General features: G+C 38.4%; 1 protein-coding gene across 1 annotated transcript in view; it reads right to left on the bottom strand.

Moving 5' to 3' along the window:
• Positions 1-16,626, bottom strand: part of Cdc23 (cell division cycle protein 23) — a 50,874-nt gene that overhangs the window by 31,926 nt on the left and 2,322 nt on the right. The window contains exons 2-4 of the mRNA XM_083138668.1: positions 14,858-15,001; positions 3,862-3,974; positions 1,831-2,063 (exon numbers count right to left, since the gene is read on the bottom strand). Of these exons, the coding sequence (XP_082994794.1) occupies positions 1,831-2,063; positions 3,862-3,974; positions 14,858-15,001 (490 nt within the window). The remainder of the gene's footprint in view (positions 1-1,830; positions 2,064-3,861; positions 3,975-14,857; positions 15,002-16,626) is intronic.

Consider the following 16,626-nt stretch of genomic DNA (forward strand, 5'->3'; position numbering starts at 1 on the left):
CGCTGTTGATGGTCTGGCCCTTTTTGAGGTAATCGATGAATATAATACCATGCGCAGCCCAGAATACTGATGCCATAACCTTGCCAGCCGACTGTTGCGTCTTTCCACGCTTTGGATTCGGTTCATCACGTGCAGTCCACTCGGCTGACTGTCGATTGGACTCTGGAGTGTAGTTATGGAGCCATGTTTCATCCATTGTAATATATCAACGGAAAAATTTGTGTTTATTACGGTTGAATATTGCTAAACATTGCTCCGAATCATCAAAACGTTGTTGCTTTTGATCAATTGTGAGCTCGCGCGGCACCCTTTTTGCACACAGCTTTCGCATGTTCAAATATTCATGCACAATGTGTCCAACACGTTCCTTTGATATTTTTAAAGTCTCAGCTATCTCGATCAACTTCACTTTACGATCATTTAAAATTATTTTGTGGACTTTTTTGATGTTTTCGTCGGTAACAGCCTCTTTGGGGCGTCCACTGCGTGCATCGTCTTCGATGCTCATTTCGCCTCGTTTAAATTTAGCAAACCACTTCTCAACGGTTGATTTTCCTGGTGCAGAGTCCGAATAATGTTTATCAAGCCAAGCCTTGGCTTCAACAGTATTTTTTTTTCGCCAAAAAGCAATGCTTTATTAACACACGAAATTCTTTTTTATCCATTTTTTCACAATAACAAAAGCTGCTTCACTCACAATGCTATATCTCACGAACTAATTATCGGCAGCTGTGAAATTTATACACGTATCTTTTGAAGGTTAGTACTAAGTAAAAATCACATGGATTTAATTCTAGTAACGCCATCTATGAGTCAGCCTACGAACTTTTCAGCCCAACTGTTATGAACACTTGGTTAAACTATCTTGTTCTCCTGTTAAGGAAAACTGTTGTCCTTCTCTCTTCTCGCGGGCTTCCTATCTTCCAAAATTATCCACATAAAGGGGCAAGCTCTGATTGGCCCTTTCCATTTGAACCACGGGGTCATGCAGGCCAAGGTTCCAGAAACTGCCAGCTACCGACATACTCAACCTGATGAATGTTATCTCACAACAGAAATATATTTTGGCTAAAAAACAACAAACGATTATCGCCAAGCATGGTAGGTGGTGGTGAAAGTTTGGGCTGAAATAGCCACTACTATTGTTCTGGAAAGGTGGGAGATGATGGGCAGAAGATTCACCCTTTTGGATGGAAGATGTGGAATTTAGGTCAGAGCTGGGAGACAAGAATCTGCTTCATTCCCACGAGAAGTAGTTTCCTTAAATGGGGATCTGAGCAATATGCATCTTAAATAAATCATATAAATATGCATATACCTATACTTAACATAATTAGTAATAATATATATGTAATATGTACGGTTACAACACCTGCAAAAAAGTCTGTCTGCAGACACAACTGAAAACAAACATCTCCTATGGACACAGGCAACAAAACTGGGGAACCCACTCACACAGCACCATAATCCCTTTGTGTGGCCAAAAAAGGAACTACCACACCCAGCCTGCAGGAAAAAGAGAAAAAATAACCACGCCACCCACATCAAGCCAGTGTGTGCTTGAAAAAGCTACCAGACAGATGACGAAATCAATCACAACCAAAAAACTGCACGAAAAAATGAACTGTAAGTGGATCAGAATGGATTGGTGAGGACCGTGTATGGATGTGTGTGTTTGTAAGGGAAATAAAAGCAGATAATATATCCTTGAGTAAGAGAACTGCAATGAGTGTTTCTACTGCAGAAATTTTGAAGATATTTACACATGCAAAGTGACATAATAATAAAGATATCACACACAAAGCTTCTTGCTAATAATTTAGTACTCACTTTAGTCTTATCTGTAATAAGGCTTGCCAGTTCCAGCCAGGCACCCCAGTATAGTGGTTCCTTGTGCACGGCTTCTACAAGAATGTCAAGAGCCTCACGTAAAAGTTCCAGCCTTTTGAGAACAACACCGTACAAGTACAGTCCGTAGCCATCCAACTTCCTAGACATATGATCCTTCTTCAGTTCTGTTGCCAATTCACGCAAACTGTTATTCTGCATAGGATCTGGTGGAGCTGAAAATTGACAACCACTACAGGATTAAAAACTGCATCCTGTAAGTTATCACACAGTAATGTTTTCTGGAGTGCAAACATATGTAACATACATTTTGTATTTGTATTCTTGCTACTTAGCATAATTTTTCTGCCAATTGATTTTCCTCTTCTTTCGAAAGACCACTGTGATATTCCAAAATCTGAAAAATTGCATACGCTTTGAATCCCTTCTAGAGCATTGACGTGAATTTTCGCTGTTATCTAGATATTCTCAAAAGTTTCGCGATTACATAAATCTATTAAACTATTGATCTAGATAACAGTGAAAACAAAGTACACAAAAATTCACGTCAATGCTCAAGAAGGAATTCCAAGCGTATGTAATTTTTCATATTTTGGAATATCAAAGAGGTTTTTCGAATGGAGAGGAAAATTTGAAAAAAAAATCAACCTTATGGCTGCCAAAGGTCTAGTCAAGCCTTAAAAACATTCCTGTACCTATCCAGTATTATGCACTAGCCTTTGATCTAGTTGCAAGCCTAGTTTCCACCCAGAAATCCAAGTTCCAGTTCACTGCCAACTGACGCTACTATATTATGGGTGAAAGTCTTAAGAGATAGAAAATTAAGCAGCGACTGGACTTTATTCCCTGAAAATTTGTCACTCAAGGAAATGCCGATTGGGGGGGATTGGAGCACTTCAAGCACTGTACACGTTGTATACCCTGCTACTGGGCCTACTGGACTTAAGGGGTAAAGGGATAATTGCCTCTGGACTTCACCTCCTGAGTTTTTGGGCCACTTGGAAGTAAAACGTAAAAGGTGTGAACAATGTGCGAAATTTATCTCAGATCTTATTTCAATCTCATACTGAGGCTTGGGGGCCACCTTGAAAATACTTGGTGGGAAGTTACATTTTAAATATTCCTGGTAAAAAAAGTATTGAATTATCAAGTTTGTTTGTTTAGGTATTGTGTAACAATAAGGCATCGACCGGTTGAGCAACTGAATCGTTCTATTCGATTCACAACTGTACTACACTACGTTTACAAAAACTACGTAGCTATAAAAGTATGAGACGAGAGAAGTTTCATATCGATTGCCATTTGTGAGCAAGTAACTTAATTATGAATTTCGGAGGAGACCCATAATGTCAAGTTGCCCGGGCCCCTCTGGCTGAGACACTACATCGCCAATGCTTATTATCGCAAACGTCGTCATATGATATGTTACTGGGAACCAAATTTCTGTTTCGTAAATCCATTTTTTAAATAAGTGACACTATCTGCTGAATTTCTGGGATTATATAAAATTTCAGGAGCACAGAGAGAGAACATAGTGGGACTCCTACAGCTCCACCCCCTCCCACCCCTCAACATTGCGGGGGTAGATGCTATGCCACTGGGTGAAAGGGTTTTCACAGAATAACTTGTTTCTTAAACAACACTATTTTTATATGGCTATCTTCATATAATTGTCTCAACAAATTAAAGAATAACAACAAACTGTAGACCCTTTGACACCTGTTTCTTTTATCCAAGCAATTAAATTTATGTTTGACTCATAAACTGGCTCAAAAAAATGTTCTAGCTTAAAGTCCCAGCCAGGGCATGAGTGCTCATTATTTAATTCATTTCTTCATCACTCATCCTGATCAATGAGAGTAACCTAACGAACTGACGAACTGGTATTTCAAAAATAACCTGGAAAGCATTGATGAACTTCCAACATTAAAATTTTGATTAATTCTACTCTAAATAACTGGAATAACTTCTTAAACAGCAAGAGGAAAACTGCTTACTATCTCTCATACTTACTTGATGTATCTGTCATATCATCCAGTTTCTTTTTTTCACCTGATAAATATCTTGAATACAGATGAAGAAATCTGGTCTTCGGTTTCTGACATGATTCCGTGAAGTATGAACACCTGTAAATAAGAAACAAAAAATTACACAATAAAAAGTATAATGCACAACATACACTAAAGTATAAACTGTAATGTTGCACTAACAGGATAGAACAGACACACATGCATGTCAATACATTTGATTTACCACATTATTATCAAATATCATATTATCACATGAAAATGGTGTATTTTCACACCATGAAAACCACAATAGTAAATAGTATATATATATATATATATATATATATATATATATATATATATATTATATATATATATATATATATATATATATATATATATATATATATATATAAAGAAGTAAACAAATAATTCTTTACAATACAATATCTTATTTTTTCACCACATAGTTGTGGACCCATTGCATCTTCAAGATTTTAGGGGTCAGTGTGTGCATGGACGGATTCTACATTCGTATTTTTCTTATTTTGCATCACTTTTCTGCTTCTTAGACTAATTGTGATGATCAGGGTGAATGATGAAGGAACCACACAAAGGAACACCAATGTTTATGCTACAACTCAAAACCAGAACCTTTGTTGTCAAGGTTGTGAACTGATCATTCAATGTGCTTGTACACTCAAGTGGTTGACTGATTTCAGTGAGACCATGCTTTGTGAAAAAAAGGACAAAAATATGATTTCATATTATTTTTTATATAAATATATGGACATGATAATAGCAAAATAATTCCATGTTATTCACAGATAAAGATCGGCAAAAAATTCAACATCATTAACCTGTAAGGACGTACATATGGGTAAAAATTACCGAGCTGATTTTGAAGTATATTTTTTGATGACTTCTGGTGAGTGTCTGAGGCCCCCTTCTTAGTATCTGTCCAGTGAACTCTTCAGAGTGTCAGGACCTTGAATCTGCTGTTAGTTAGTTACACTCGCAGGGCCGTAGAAACACTGCCTGGGCAAATTTCTCCCAATGCATGCTTATACGCTTGAGTTTGTATTTCAACATGTTATTTCCTTCTAATATTTATCAATTGTGTGAAACAATGCAAATGTTCAAAATTAATAAAATTAAATAAATCAATGAAGGTATTACTATTTACATGCTTCAAAACAATTAAAATTCACACTTAAGAAGCAATTTTTGCTTGTGGATATTTTTTATGACCATTCAGAACAATTTCTAATTTCTCAAATGCTATGTATTTATATTTTTATTATTTCATATCACTTTCTCTGTCTCCATAATAATAATATAAAAAAATAACAGAAAATGTCTGGTCTGAGAATTGAAACCAGAACTTTCAGTGGTAAGATCATGAGTTGATCACTGAATGTACTGAAACAATGTGAAGGCTGATATGCAATATACTGGAATCATGACGTCAAACCTGGATAAGGTTTCACCACATATTTCATGAATTCACCATGCATCCTTGTTAGTGCAATTGGCTTAGAAAGGTAGAAAAATAACAAAAACGTTAATACAAGAATACCGACATCAATCCTAGAGTCGGTGTGAAGACTTCAGCCATAGTACACAGTGTCCCTGAAATTCTTACGGCTCATAGATTTGGAGATATAAACCAAATTGATACAACACACTCAGTTTAAGGCTCTGATGTATCTTTGGCCGATGCAAGGGCACCTGCTATCAAATTTTCCTTTGCTTTTGCAAAAAATGCTACGATAATCTAAAATCTTAACAATTACATGTCCTTAGAATCAATCATATTTTGCTGCAAAAATATGGAGTGCCCTACTTAAGACCATGTCGAGCATATCTAAAATGGAATCTTTCTGAAATGAAGTAAAGAATTTTCTTTTGGCAGAGCAGAGATTGTGTTCAAATACTATGATGTAACTTGTATGTTTATGTTATGTATTTTGTCTACATATTTTTAATTTTATTTATTTTTTATTCATTTTATTTAATTTTTATGTAGTTGTCTTTTCACAATTTTTGTATCATTTTATTCATACATTTATTACAAATACTTTATCAATAGATTTTGTAACTAAATCATACAGTTTATTGTACACTGTATTAATACTGTAATAACATAAGAAATGTAAATTTAAATGTAATCGATGACACAGGTTAGGTGACAGAACAGCCTCAGGCTGACCCTCGCCCACGCAAATAAAGAATTTGAATTTGAAAAAAAAAAGGCTGCTCATCCCTCCCCAAGACTATGGATGCAATCCCCCCAATTCATTCATCACAATCCCCCCCCCCCAAAAAAATCTTTTCATAAATATATAGTAACTGATTTGAATTTGAATGCAGTAGCCTGCGAATTGGTCGACAGTTATAGCTTAAATGTTTTTAATTTTCGACACTCGCAAAGCTAGCACATTGATTGGTTAGATACTTAATTTGAAATGCCAGAAAATAAATTACATATGAATAGTGTTTGTGGTCAAGGAATAAATTTTAAAAAGTCTACAACCAGTGGCGAAGTGTCCTATGAGGCCCGGAGGCTGGGCCTACCCTAATATATTTGTCTATAACGGATTATTTTATTACTTATAAATTTCATTAAACGACGCTTAATAAAAGAAAACTGAAATTCTTGGTCTTCCGATAATTACCGCAAGTTTGCAACCCTGCCTGGAACCGTATCTGAGCATTCAGCGAGACCCGCCTGAGAGTGCCTCAGCTGGTCCCATAACAACCTATGTGATTCGTGCGGGAAAGCATAATTTCAGGGGTACGTTCGCCTGTAATGTAACCTGAGAGGCCGGCCTCTTTTCTCTCTCTCTCACCCCCTCTCCCTGACTTCCGAAGAGTGCCGATCGTGTACGAGCACGTGACGAAGGAGGCAGTGGACGTACAGAGCTTGTTGAAGCAGTGTTTCCATGGAAGATTCAGAGCTGTGCCGGGAGCGGAGCACACCCAGCTGCTAACCTGTAGGGAAAATGTGTTGCTAACACCTCTAAGCCTGGCCTCCTAACCTATCAAAGTAGGCATTATTAGAATTCTAACTGCAAATAATGCATGCAAGTTGGTTACCAGTGCTAAGTTTGGTGCTTTCAGCTCTTTTGAGGAACCGCTTTTCGCGAAGTGTTAGCTGCTGGATGTGCCCCGCACCAATCTCGATTCAGAGAGGGGAAAGTATTTTATTTCTTTGAGGAAAGGGATATTGAGACGAAATTTCCTTTCATGATTAGCGACATAACTGAAAACGCGCTACTTTTAAAATGGGGCAAAGTACGTACGATGCAAACGTATAGAGAAAATCCATGTTACTGAAATTTTCTGGTCGGTGTGTTACACAGTCCGTGTTCTCATTTAGCATTTCATCATTTTCTAAATCATATTATAATTTTTTTTTAAAAAAGTCGCCTGTTGGAGAAGAATTATATGCATAAAAAAGTTAAAAAGAAATAATTGATTGATAGATTTAGTTTATTTTACTTGGCTTTCTGCCATTTTTGGCTAATTGGGAAGATGAGAATGAGCGTTAATATGATGACATTGACGAAGGGACACTCACAAAGAACACCTATGCCCAGCTGGGGATTCGAACCTGAGGCCCTTGTCGTAGCACGCTGTTATAACCAATCTGCCGCGGAGGTCAGCATTAAAAAGAAATAAACGTTAAGTGACGATCAAGTGAACCAACCATTTCTGTAATGCGAGAAACATTTACAATATTGTTATTGAAGTAGCAAATAATTTTTACGAGCAGCTTTAATCTAACAAATGTAAGATGGCTAGGGCCTGACAGAACGGCCTTTTCATTGGGTGACATGTGGTCAGAACATTGTCTCATTGTCACTTTTTTCTGACCTTCGAGACAGAAGCACCTTTATTCTCAGATATCTAATCGAGACTAGATTAAAGTAGAATCTGAACCAATGCCTCCAAGAGGAATCGAACCTTCTACTTCTTGATTATAAGTCGAGAGCGTTAATCACTACATTATCCTTTACAATCACTATCACGACTTAAGTAGACGAGATTCAGGCAATATGTTATCTTTTATTTTCTAGGGGCTATATTTTAACACACTACTGTTAAAAAAAATCACATCTTCCCCTCCCCCCAAACCCTGCTCCATCCTGTGCCTACCCATCCCGAGACAGCACGCTTCGCCACTGTCTACAACTTAATAATCTAAACTGGGCACACCAAATATTCATTCTGTAGTTGTCTTAACCTAAATTGGTTTGTTCATGTGACTGATTCAATTATAATTATAGTTTCATATAATACAGGAGCCATATATAGTGTGAACATAATTTGGTGCCTCCTGCAGTGAACTCCGCTCCTATACTAAAATAGCAATCCATTATCAAAATTTTCTGGATTTTAGCTAAAGTGCAATATTAGTTTTCTGCGACAAGTTAGAAATGTGCGTTTTACATTATATATTTTTATGTCATATCAGGTAATTTACAATGCATTACCATATAGTATATCTAGTAAAATTATTACAGCATATTCTAATATAACAACATCGTTAAAATGCTGCAGCTGCAGGAAGAAATCATACAGGTAAAGTCCGGTGAATAGATTGTATGGGGAACAATTTCGAAGTAAAATTTGAGCAATTTTTCCATTGTAATGCTGGATTTGTTGGACAGATGGCACGTTTTCATGTTGAAGCAGCTTGTGTGCTGTTGCAAAAGTGATCTATTCAGTTAACTGTCAAACGTGAATTACACGTCGCATCACCCCTATGTGGCCGCAGTGGCTCAGTCGGTAATGCGTCTGACTACCATGCTAACGGTCCCGGGTTCGATCCCCGGCCGGTTCAAATCCGGGAACTTTTCTAACGATGGAAGCGGCCCTGGCACCCACCCAGCGACGAATAACATGGGTACCTGGGGAAACCCTGGGGGGTAAAGGCAGTCAGGAGCATGATGCTGATCACATCACCCCTACTCACGACCGGATCAAGAAAGTGTGGGGCGTTACCCCCACACCCCCTATACGCCTTCATGGCATGGTGCTATGCACAGGGGAGCACTTTACCTTTTTTATCAGCTCTAGCTTCGTAGCACGCGTGGCCTAGTCGGCAAGACATCTGACTGACACATGGGAAACCCGGGTGGGTGATTTAAGGTTGGAATTTTCCAGCCTTGTCCCCACTTAAAGTGGCTCTGGGGCTCACCCAGCCTCAAATCAATGAGTACATGGGGAAACCCTGGGGGGGAGGGTAAAGATGGCTGGAGCTTGGTGCTGATCACATCACTTGCAAAATGGCCAAGATCGAGAATGTGCCCTACCCACACATCACCTAATTCTGCCTCCATGGCACTGTGCTATATGCACAGGGAACTTTACCTTACGTTATGAAACGTATCATTTGCTTTATAAGTCTTATATACTGGTCGCACCCGAATAAACTTTGTATTATTGCTTTATAAATAAATAGGTGAACTCTCCAAAGGCAAAGGTAAAGGTAAAGCTTTTCGTTGTGCATTGCACTGTGCCATGAGGCACGTAGGAGATGCTGAATGACCAGCACCACTTTTCAGCAGCTTTTACCCCTAAATGGTTGTTCCAAGATACCCATGTATGAAAGGCTGTGTGTCCCAGATCAACTTATGCAGGGATATAGATGGGAAAATTCCCACCTAAGATTAACGACCCTGGGAGTCCAACCAGGGCCCCTCTGTGGTAGTTGACTCTCTAGTAGAACATAAAATTTTGCGACAAATATAGCAAAAATTGAAAAAATACAATAGATAAGATATAAAAATATAATGGACAACAGAAGAAGAAAGTTGATTATAAATGGTGTAGAAAAAGACTACTGTCAAGCACTATACGTAATATTTTAAAAACTTGCCTTGCAAATAGAGATGAAACTATAGGCGATGTTTCTTTGTGAAGGTGTCCACGACTTTTATCAGTAATGACATGAATGTGTTGGTGAATATGATAGATCAGTTGATCTAATCCATTGTTTCCGGAGACAGCAGCTTCACACTCGACATTTCACTCGTGATGTATGATATCGAGATTACATGCACTCCCTGATTCTACCCTCTTGCGTTTACAGAAACTATATAACCACATATTCCTCTCGCCATCTAGCTTCACGCTGGCTGAGTCAACAATTGTATGGAGTGGGGTAAATAGTGGAAGAAGTTTCTTGGAAAATGCATGGAAAGTTACTCTCAGCAGAAGCAATAAAACTCCAACCCCATGGCATGAGAGCGAATCTGAAAGAACTGCCAGGTGGCATCTTTCTCATGATCCCAGTGCATGAAAAAGAACAAAGAATTCTATCTCTGTTCGGCTGGCCGCTGTCACAAGTGTCGTCTCTTGCTATTGCAGAAGCATGAACATATCCTTGCCGAACCATAAAATAATTAACCTGCTTCTAGCCACCCGTAGCCCTGTTTGTGCCATTTTGGCAAACATGGTGTTAGTCGGCGTTTTCGTGCTATTGGCAACAGTTTGGAGAGGGGGTCGTGGTCAGTAAGGGCATGATAATAATATGTAATATGGCATTTTTAAATTGAAATTATTGTCAAATTTAAATCCTAGTCCAGTTTAATTTAGTACCATATTTAGCAGAATTACACATGCAAACAGCACTTTATTTTGACTAAAGTTTGGCAACCCAAGGAAAGACCACCAGACAAAGAATGGTCGCATAAGTTTGTTTTAGCAAGGGAAGCATGCTTGTGTATTGGACCTAAATGCAAATGTCCAATCCAAACCACATAATAACTGATTCTTCTGAAATATGTAATATGTACGAAATATGTGATACAAAAGGGGTGTAGCATTTCACAAAAAAATACCTCCAGCAAAGAAAAAATACAATATTTTTAACGTTCTTTTAGCCCTCTTCCTGAGCTATACCCCTGCCCACCGGGAGGGGGCAGACGGTCACCCCTGCCTCTCTATAATCCAGCACATAGGAAATACACAAAGGAAGGAGTGCAATATTTGACAAACAAATTCACTCAAAAAACTATTTCTTCCATTTTAAAAAAAAAGCTTCATCTGAAGTCCTCTACAAGCACATACATATAAATAATGGGCAAAAGGTTCCCACAGAGGATATGTGTATTGTGTATGTCCATAGGCATCGCCACACAAGGACAAGAGGAGGCATTTGCCCCTCCCTGGGTTTTTTTCCTGAATGTTCGTTCTTGATTCTGCAAATGCCAACAGCAAATTTGCTGAGATGTACGTATGTTTGAGCTCAACAAATCATGAAAATTACCCATCAGAAAGTGTAGAAGAGTACTTTTGTTGGCAAATATTTGTGCTGTCCACAGATTCACTTATTGCTGCCTTGGATGTACGATTTTCACCCGAAAACCAGCATTGTCGGGAATTGTTCATTTACATCCCAAAATACCTCAGACTAATGTCATTAGATGAGTACAGCAAGTTGAAGAAGACCGAGGACAACCAATTACCTGTAGACTGAGGTTACAAGCTGATTTTTTAAGAGGACCAATGCAAAGAAAGATTCCTGTCAACATTTGAAAACATGATCAACTTTCAGGATTGGTATGTTTTGACGACTAAAAGTTCATATTCCCTGATGATGAGAGGAATGTATGTGCTTGAAACGTTGGAAGCTAACTCCAATCTAACGTGGTTGGTAACCCGAGAAAACTTGTTCTAATCACGTCGCCAGGAAAGCTACAATTCCTATTTTGCAACTTTAAAGTGATCCAAATTTCCAATCTAGAGCGACTGACTTATTTAGCAGAGAGTGGACGCATCTCCAGTTTTTGTTCCGTGAATACCTGTGCTGTGTCGCCTTCTACAATTGAAGGAAGTTGTATATGTTCAAAATTTTATAGTTTGTTCATATACAGGGTGCGACAGAAATAACTCCTGGATTTCATATGTAAATAAGAAAGCAACGATAGATGTTATGCAAAATTTTATTTCACAGTTGGAAAGAACAAAGTTTACCATTTTCTTTCCCATATGTACTAGGAAATAACTCCCGGATTTACTGCTACCTGATCCAGTGCTAGTGATGCAGGCGAATTGGGTTGTGGCCTTTAGTAGCACGTACCTGACCAGTTCAGGTATGTGGAGCAGTGAGCATCGTGCATTCGCAATATAGGCGTACTTCAAGAATGTGGTGTGTGTAATCACCACATAGGAATTAGTTCGCACATTTCTGCCTTGCTCGAAATGCTAAAGATCCTGACAGGAAGACCATTTTTGCTGTGGGTGCAAACGTTCCAAAGAACAGGCTCGGCTTTAAAAACGAAGCCTCCTGGCAGACCTTGCAGTGTGCGGACACTACAGAATGTTGAAGCAGTGAGACAGGCCATCACGAGATCTCCACAATGGTCATGCTGCTGCTATTGCAATATCTGATCGCAGCCTATGGAGAATTTTACACTTGGACCTATGGTTCCATCCTTACAAACTGATGTTTGTGCAGGAACTTACTGAACGTGACTGGACTAACTGATGTGAATCTGCTGAGGCTATCCCGCAAAATGTTCCACATAATGTTATTGTGCTCTTCAGTCATGAAGAGCACTTTCATTTGTAGGGCTGTGTGAACAAACAGAACTTTTGAAGCTCGACAACTCCATGAACTCCATAGTGAACGTGTCACTGTGTGGTCCACTGTTGCTGATTTTGGTTTAATAGGCCCTACTTCTTTGAGGAAGATGTACGTCTGATCGTTATGTAGGGATGCTACGTAACTACCTGCAGCCGCAATTGAACGAATGTGGCAATTTGGCTGTGTGTGGTTCCAACAGGATGGTGCCACAGAATGTGTATCGATGAACGTGCTATGTGAAATGTTTCCAGGGCATCTTGATTTCACTTCGAGGTGACATTCCATGGCCAGCTCATTCCCCCGATCTCGCACCCTGCAACTTCTTTCTGTGGGGGTACCTGAAGGCTAAAGATTACCAAGGAAGACAGACCAATGGGCTGAAAGATGTTATTCGACAGGAAATCGTGGCAAATACCACCAGACATGACTGGGAGGGTAATGCAAAACTTGAGGGCGAGACTTCAGAAATGCGTAGACTGTGCAGGTCAGCATTTGGACAATATCATTTTCAAGACAAAGCGAACTATGTCACACAAAATGGTGACTTGTCGCAATTTTGACAAAAAAAAAAAAAATGGTACACACTGTTCATTGTAACAGTGGTACATTTTGTTCTTTGCAAATATGCACCAAAATTACCAAAATGGTAAACCTTGTTCTTCCCAACTGTGAAATAAAATTTTGCATAACAACTATCCTTGCTTTCTTATTTACATATGAAATCTGGGAGTTATTTCTGCCACACCCTGTATTTAGCTTTGTGTTTAGTGCTTCATAAATGAAACATACCTGCTTTTCCCTTAGTTTGTCCCCTTGTTCTAAAATTCCTGGCGGCACCCATGTGTGTGTGTGTGTCACACATACACACAATTCGAACTGTGCAAATTATGTATCATTATCTGTATAAAAGTAATGCAGGTCTTCAAGAGAGGTCACTTCCAACCCACCCTTGTACATAATTAGCAGTATTGCGACCGAAGGGAGTAAGAAAATTTTTAGGGTATTTAATTCGAAACAGGCAATAATACTAATTGAATAAAGAGTCAATAGTTTGCACAGGGCACCGCAACGTTTACTCCCTTCCAACATTTTCTCTTTTTGCACGGTCAGCTCACACTTTGTCTCGACTTGTGGCACCCCCTTGTCTTGTCCTGTAGCTACTGTTGTGACTAACCATCCCTCATTCTCATTCCTCATTAGCCAAAAGTGGCAGAAAGGGACGAAAAAAATATCGAAAATACAAATACTAATACACTTCTTATTTCGTAGTACCTTGTACCTTTTCATGTATCCGGTGCTTGTTTTGGGAGAGAAGAAACAAAGGCAGGTGGTTATGACATTCACCGCCACCCAGCTTGGCGAATAGTTCCGACTAAAATCCACTTGATACTATATGACATCCAGATGATATAGAAAAATGACAGCCTAAATAATAATCAGCTTATGAATGCCCAACTTTAAAATATCCTTTTACTACAGAAATTCTATATTAATCTAACACTTAACATTGATATCCAATATGTAGATATCCCCTAATTTCATCCTCAATCTCCCCCAACTAGATTTTCCGCGATAATCTAAGACAACATTGATATTCAAGAGTTTTATAGTGTTGCTCTCCCACATTTTAATGATTAATCTTCCCACAATAATTCAACTGACAATTTAAGACTTAATTTATAAGTGCTGGATATTGTCCTCCCACCTCCCCTCCTAAATAATACCAGTCCCTTAGCAGTATATTAGCATCATACGAAGTGATTCTTAAATGTTAACGAAGTTGAACTTCTGTCCAATGCTATATTGTTTATCCAGTAAAATTTACATTAAAAAAAATCCTCCCCAAGTTGGGTGGAATTCCTTCTAGACTAGAGCATTCATGTGAATCTTGTGGTCTAGATATCCTCAATAGTTTCGTAACTACATAAGTCTTTTAAACTATCAATAATATCTAGACAACAAAGATAGCAAACCACTCAAAGATTCATGTGAATGCTCCAGAAGGAATTCTAAGCGAATGTAATTTTTCAGGTTTTGGAATATCATAGCGGTTTTTCGAAAGAAGAAAGTTCGAAACCAGCTGCACTGACATCGGCCAAAGGTCCAGCCGAGCCTTAAGGTATGTTTTCTGGACTTCAGAAAGCTCAGCTATGGATGAGGACATGCAATCACAAGCAAAAGAACACTGAACTAGATTGGCTAGAAAGCAACAAATGAGAATCTGAAGATTACAAGGGTCACAAATCTTACCACATACATGATCCCCGAATGCAAGCCCTTCAAGATGAACACTTCATCATGTGATACTATTCAAATGTTGCATATTATTTTTCATTTTTGCAATAATGACAATAATATACAATGGTATCATCTGCTAAAATACTGATAAAAATCTACATACCTGTCATATTCTTTTAGATCAAAATAGCTCTTTGCCAGTAAGTAAGTATCCAATTCATCACCTAGAGATTCATGTATGAAGCGTGACTTCACATCTGCCAAGTCCACTTTTACATCTTGCAGAGCAAAATTCAGTTCTGCCAACCTGAAATCAACATAAATATTTAATTCATGTCCCTAATTACATAAAATTAGCTAGACAGTAATAATTTTAATAATAATATTTGTACAATTTCTTTATGCATAACAAATTGGAGCAAATTTACAATACCGAAAGTATCTTCAATTGCTTTCAAGTTCGGCATACTCACTAATTTTGGTCACGCAATCACAAATCTGCAGTTAAAATTTGGCGGTCACATCTAGAAATTGCAAAATAAGTCGAAAAAAGTGGGTCCATGAACGGAATACACACCCTTGATTTATGAAGAAAACAACTGTTATTTCGCAATGATTAGTGTTACAAAACTATATTTAAGATGGCACTTAATTTTAACTATGCTTGCCTAACCTAACCTAACCTTACGTAAATGGTTCGTGGGGCAAACATGTTTTCCACCTTTACGCAAGATGCCATTTTCTCACATGCAAATCAACGCTCAATGCCACGGGTCTCACTTATTGCACAACACTTGAGAATCATAGCGGTAATTGACAAGGTTATTTTGCAATTTCTAGATGTGACCGCCAAATTTTAACTGCAGATTCGTGATTACGAGACCAAAATTAGTGAGTATGCCGAATTTGAAAGCAATCGGAGATACTTCCGGTATTGTAAATTCATACCAACAAATTAACTAATTTTTCTTTCTATGTTGCAATCTTACATGCCAAGCGAACACTAGTCTCCCCTCCCCCTTAAAAAAAAGTACCACTATGGTCCAAAATTATATGGGCTTCGGTTAACAACATTTTGATTTTGTTTCTTATCATGAACCCTATTGCTCATTTTTGGTAAAGTTTGTCAAATTCAATGATATGTAGGGAGAGAGATAAAGGATGCACAGACACTATGAAAGGTTCCACAAGTAGGGACAAACATGCACGAACTGATTACTACAAGGAAATAGTCAGACCAGTGGTGACCAGCAGCAATTACGATGGGTAGTGCCAACGTGATCAAGAAATCGAAAAGAAAAAAACCTCTGGCTGTGCCCCCACCAACCCCCACCCCCTCCTCGAAGTTGCGCCACTGGCCAAGATATTTATCCTCCTTTGGTACCTTGGAAAACAGTGTGTGTTTAAGTAATACCGCACTAATCTGATTCATCTTCACTCACTAACCAATCTTTTATACACTACAGGATACTTCAGTAAAAACACAACAATTACAAGAGGAAGGGAAAACAAATCATCTCACCTTCACTTCCCCCATGCACACATATTCCAACTGGATGTCGAAAATATCCTAGACATTTGTTGTAAAAATAAATTGTCGAAATGCCAAAGGAAACTAGCATCACCATAGGATTTTTTACTTTTATATTTTTAAAAAAGTCTGGATCACCCTCTAGACAAGGACGTATTTAGGGGGTGGTCCAGGGGGTACGGACCGTGCCCCTCCCCCCCCCCTCGAAAGACTTATCAAGTACTAAAATGAAAAATATATTTTAACCTTTGTTGTATAATTTCCTCTGAACTTATCGGAAGACAAGGATTATATTGGGATCATACAGCTTTGAAGGACAGAAATAACATATTTAGGGGGTCCGGACACCCCCTCCCCACCTGAAAGACTTATTAAGTATGAAAAATAAATAATTAAAAAAA

This window comes from Lepisma saccharinum, chromosome 17, assembly GCF_977018435.1.
Source record: "Lepisma saccharinum chromosome 17, izLepSacc3.1, whole genome shotgun sequence".
Lineage (NCBI taxonomy): Eukaryota > Metazoa > Arthropoda > Insecta > Zygentoma > Lepismatidae > Lepisma > Lepisma saccharinum.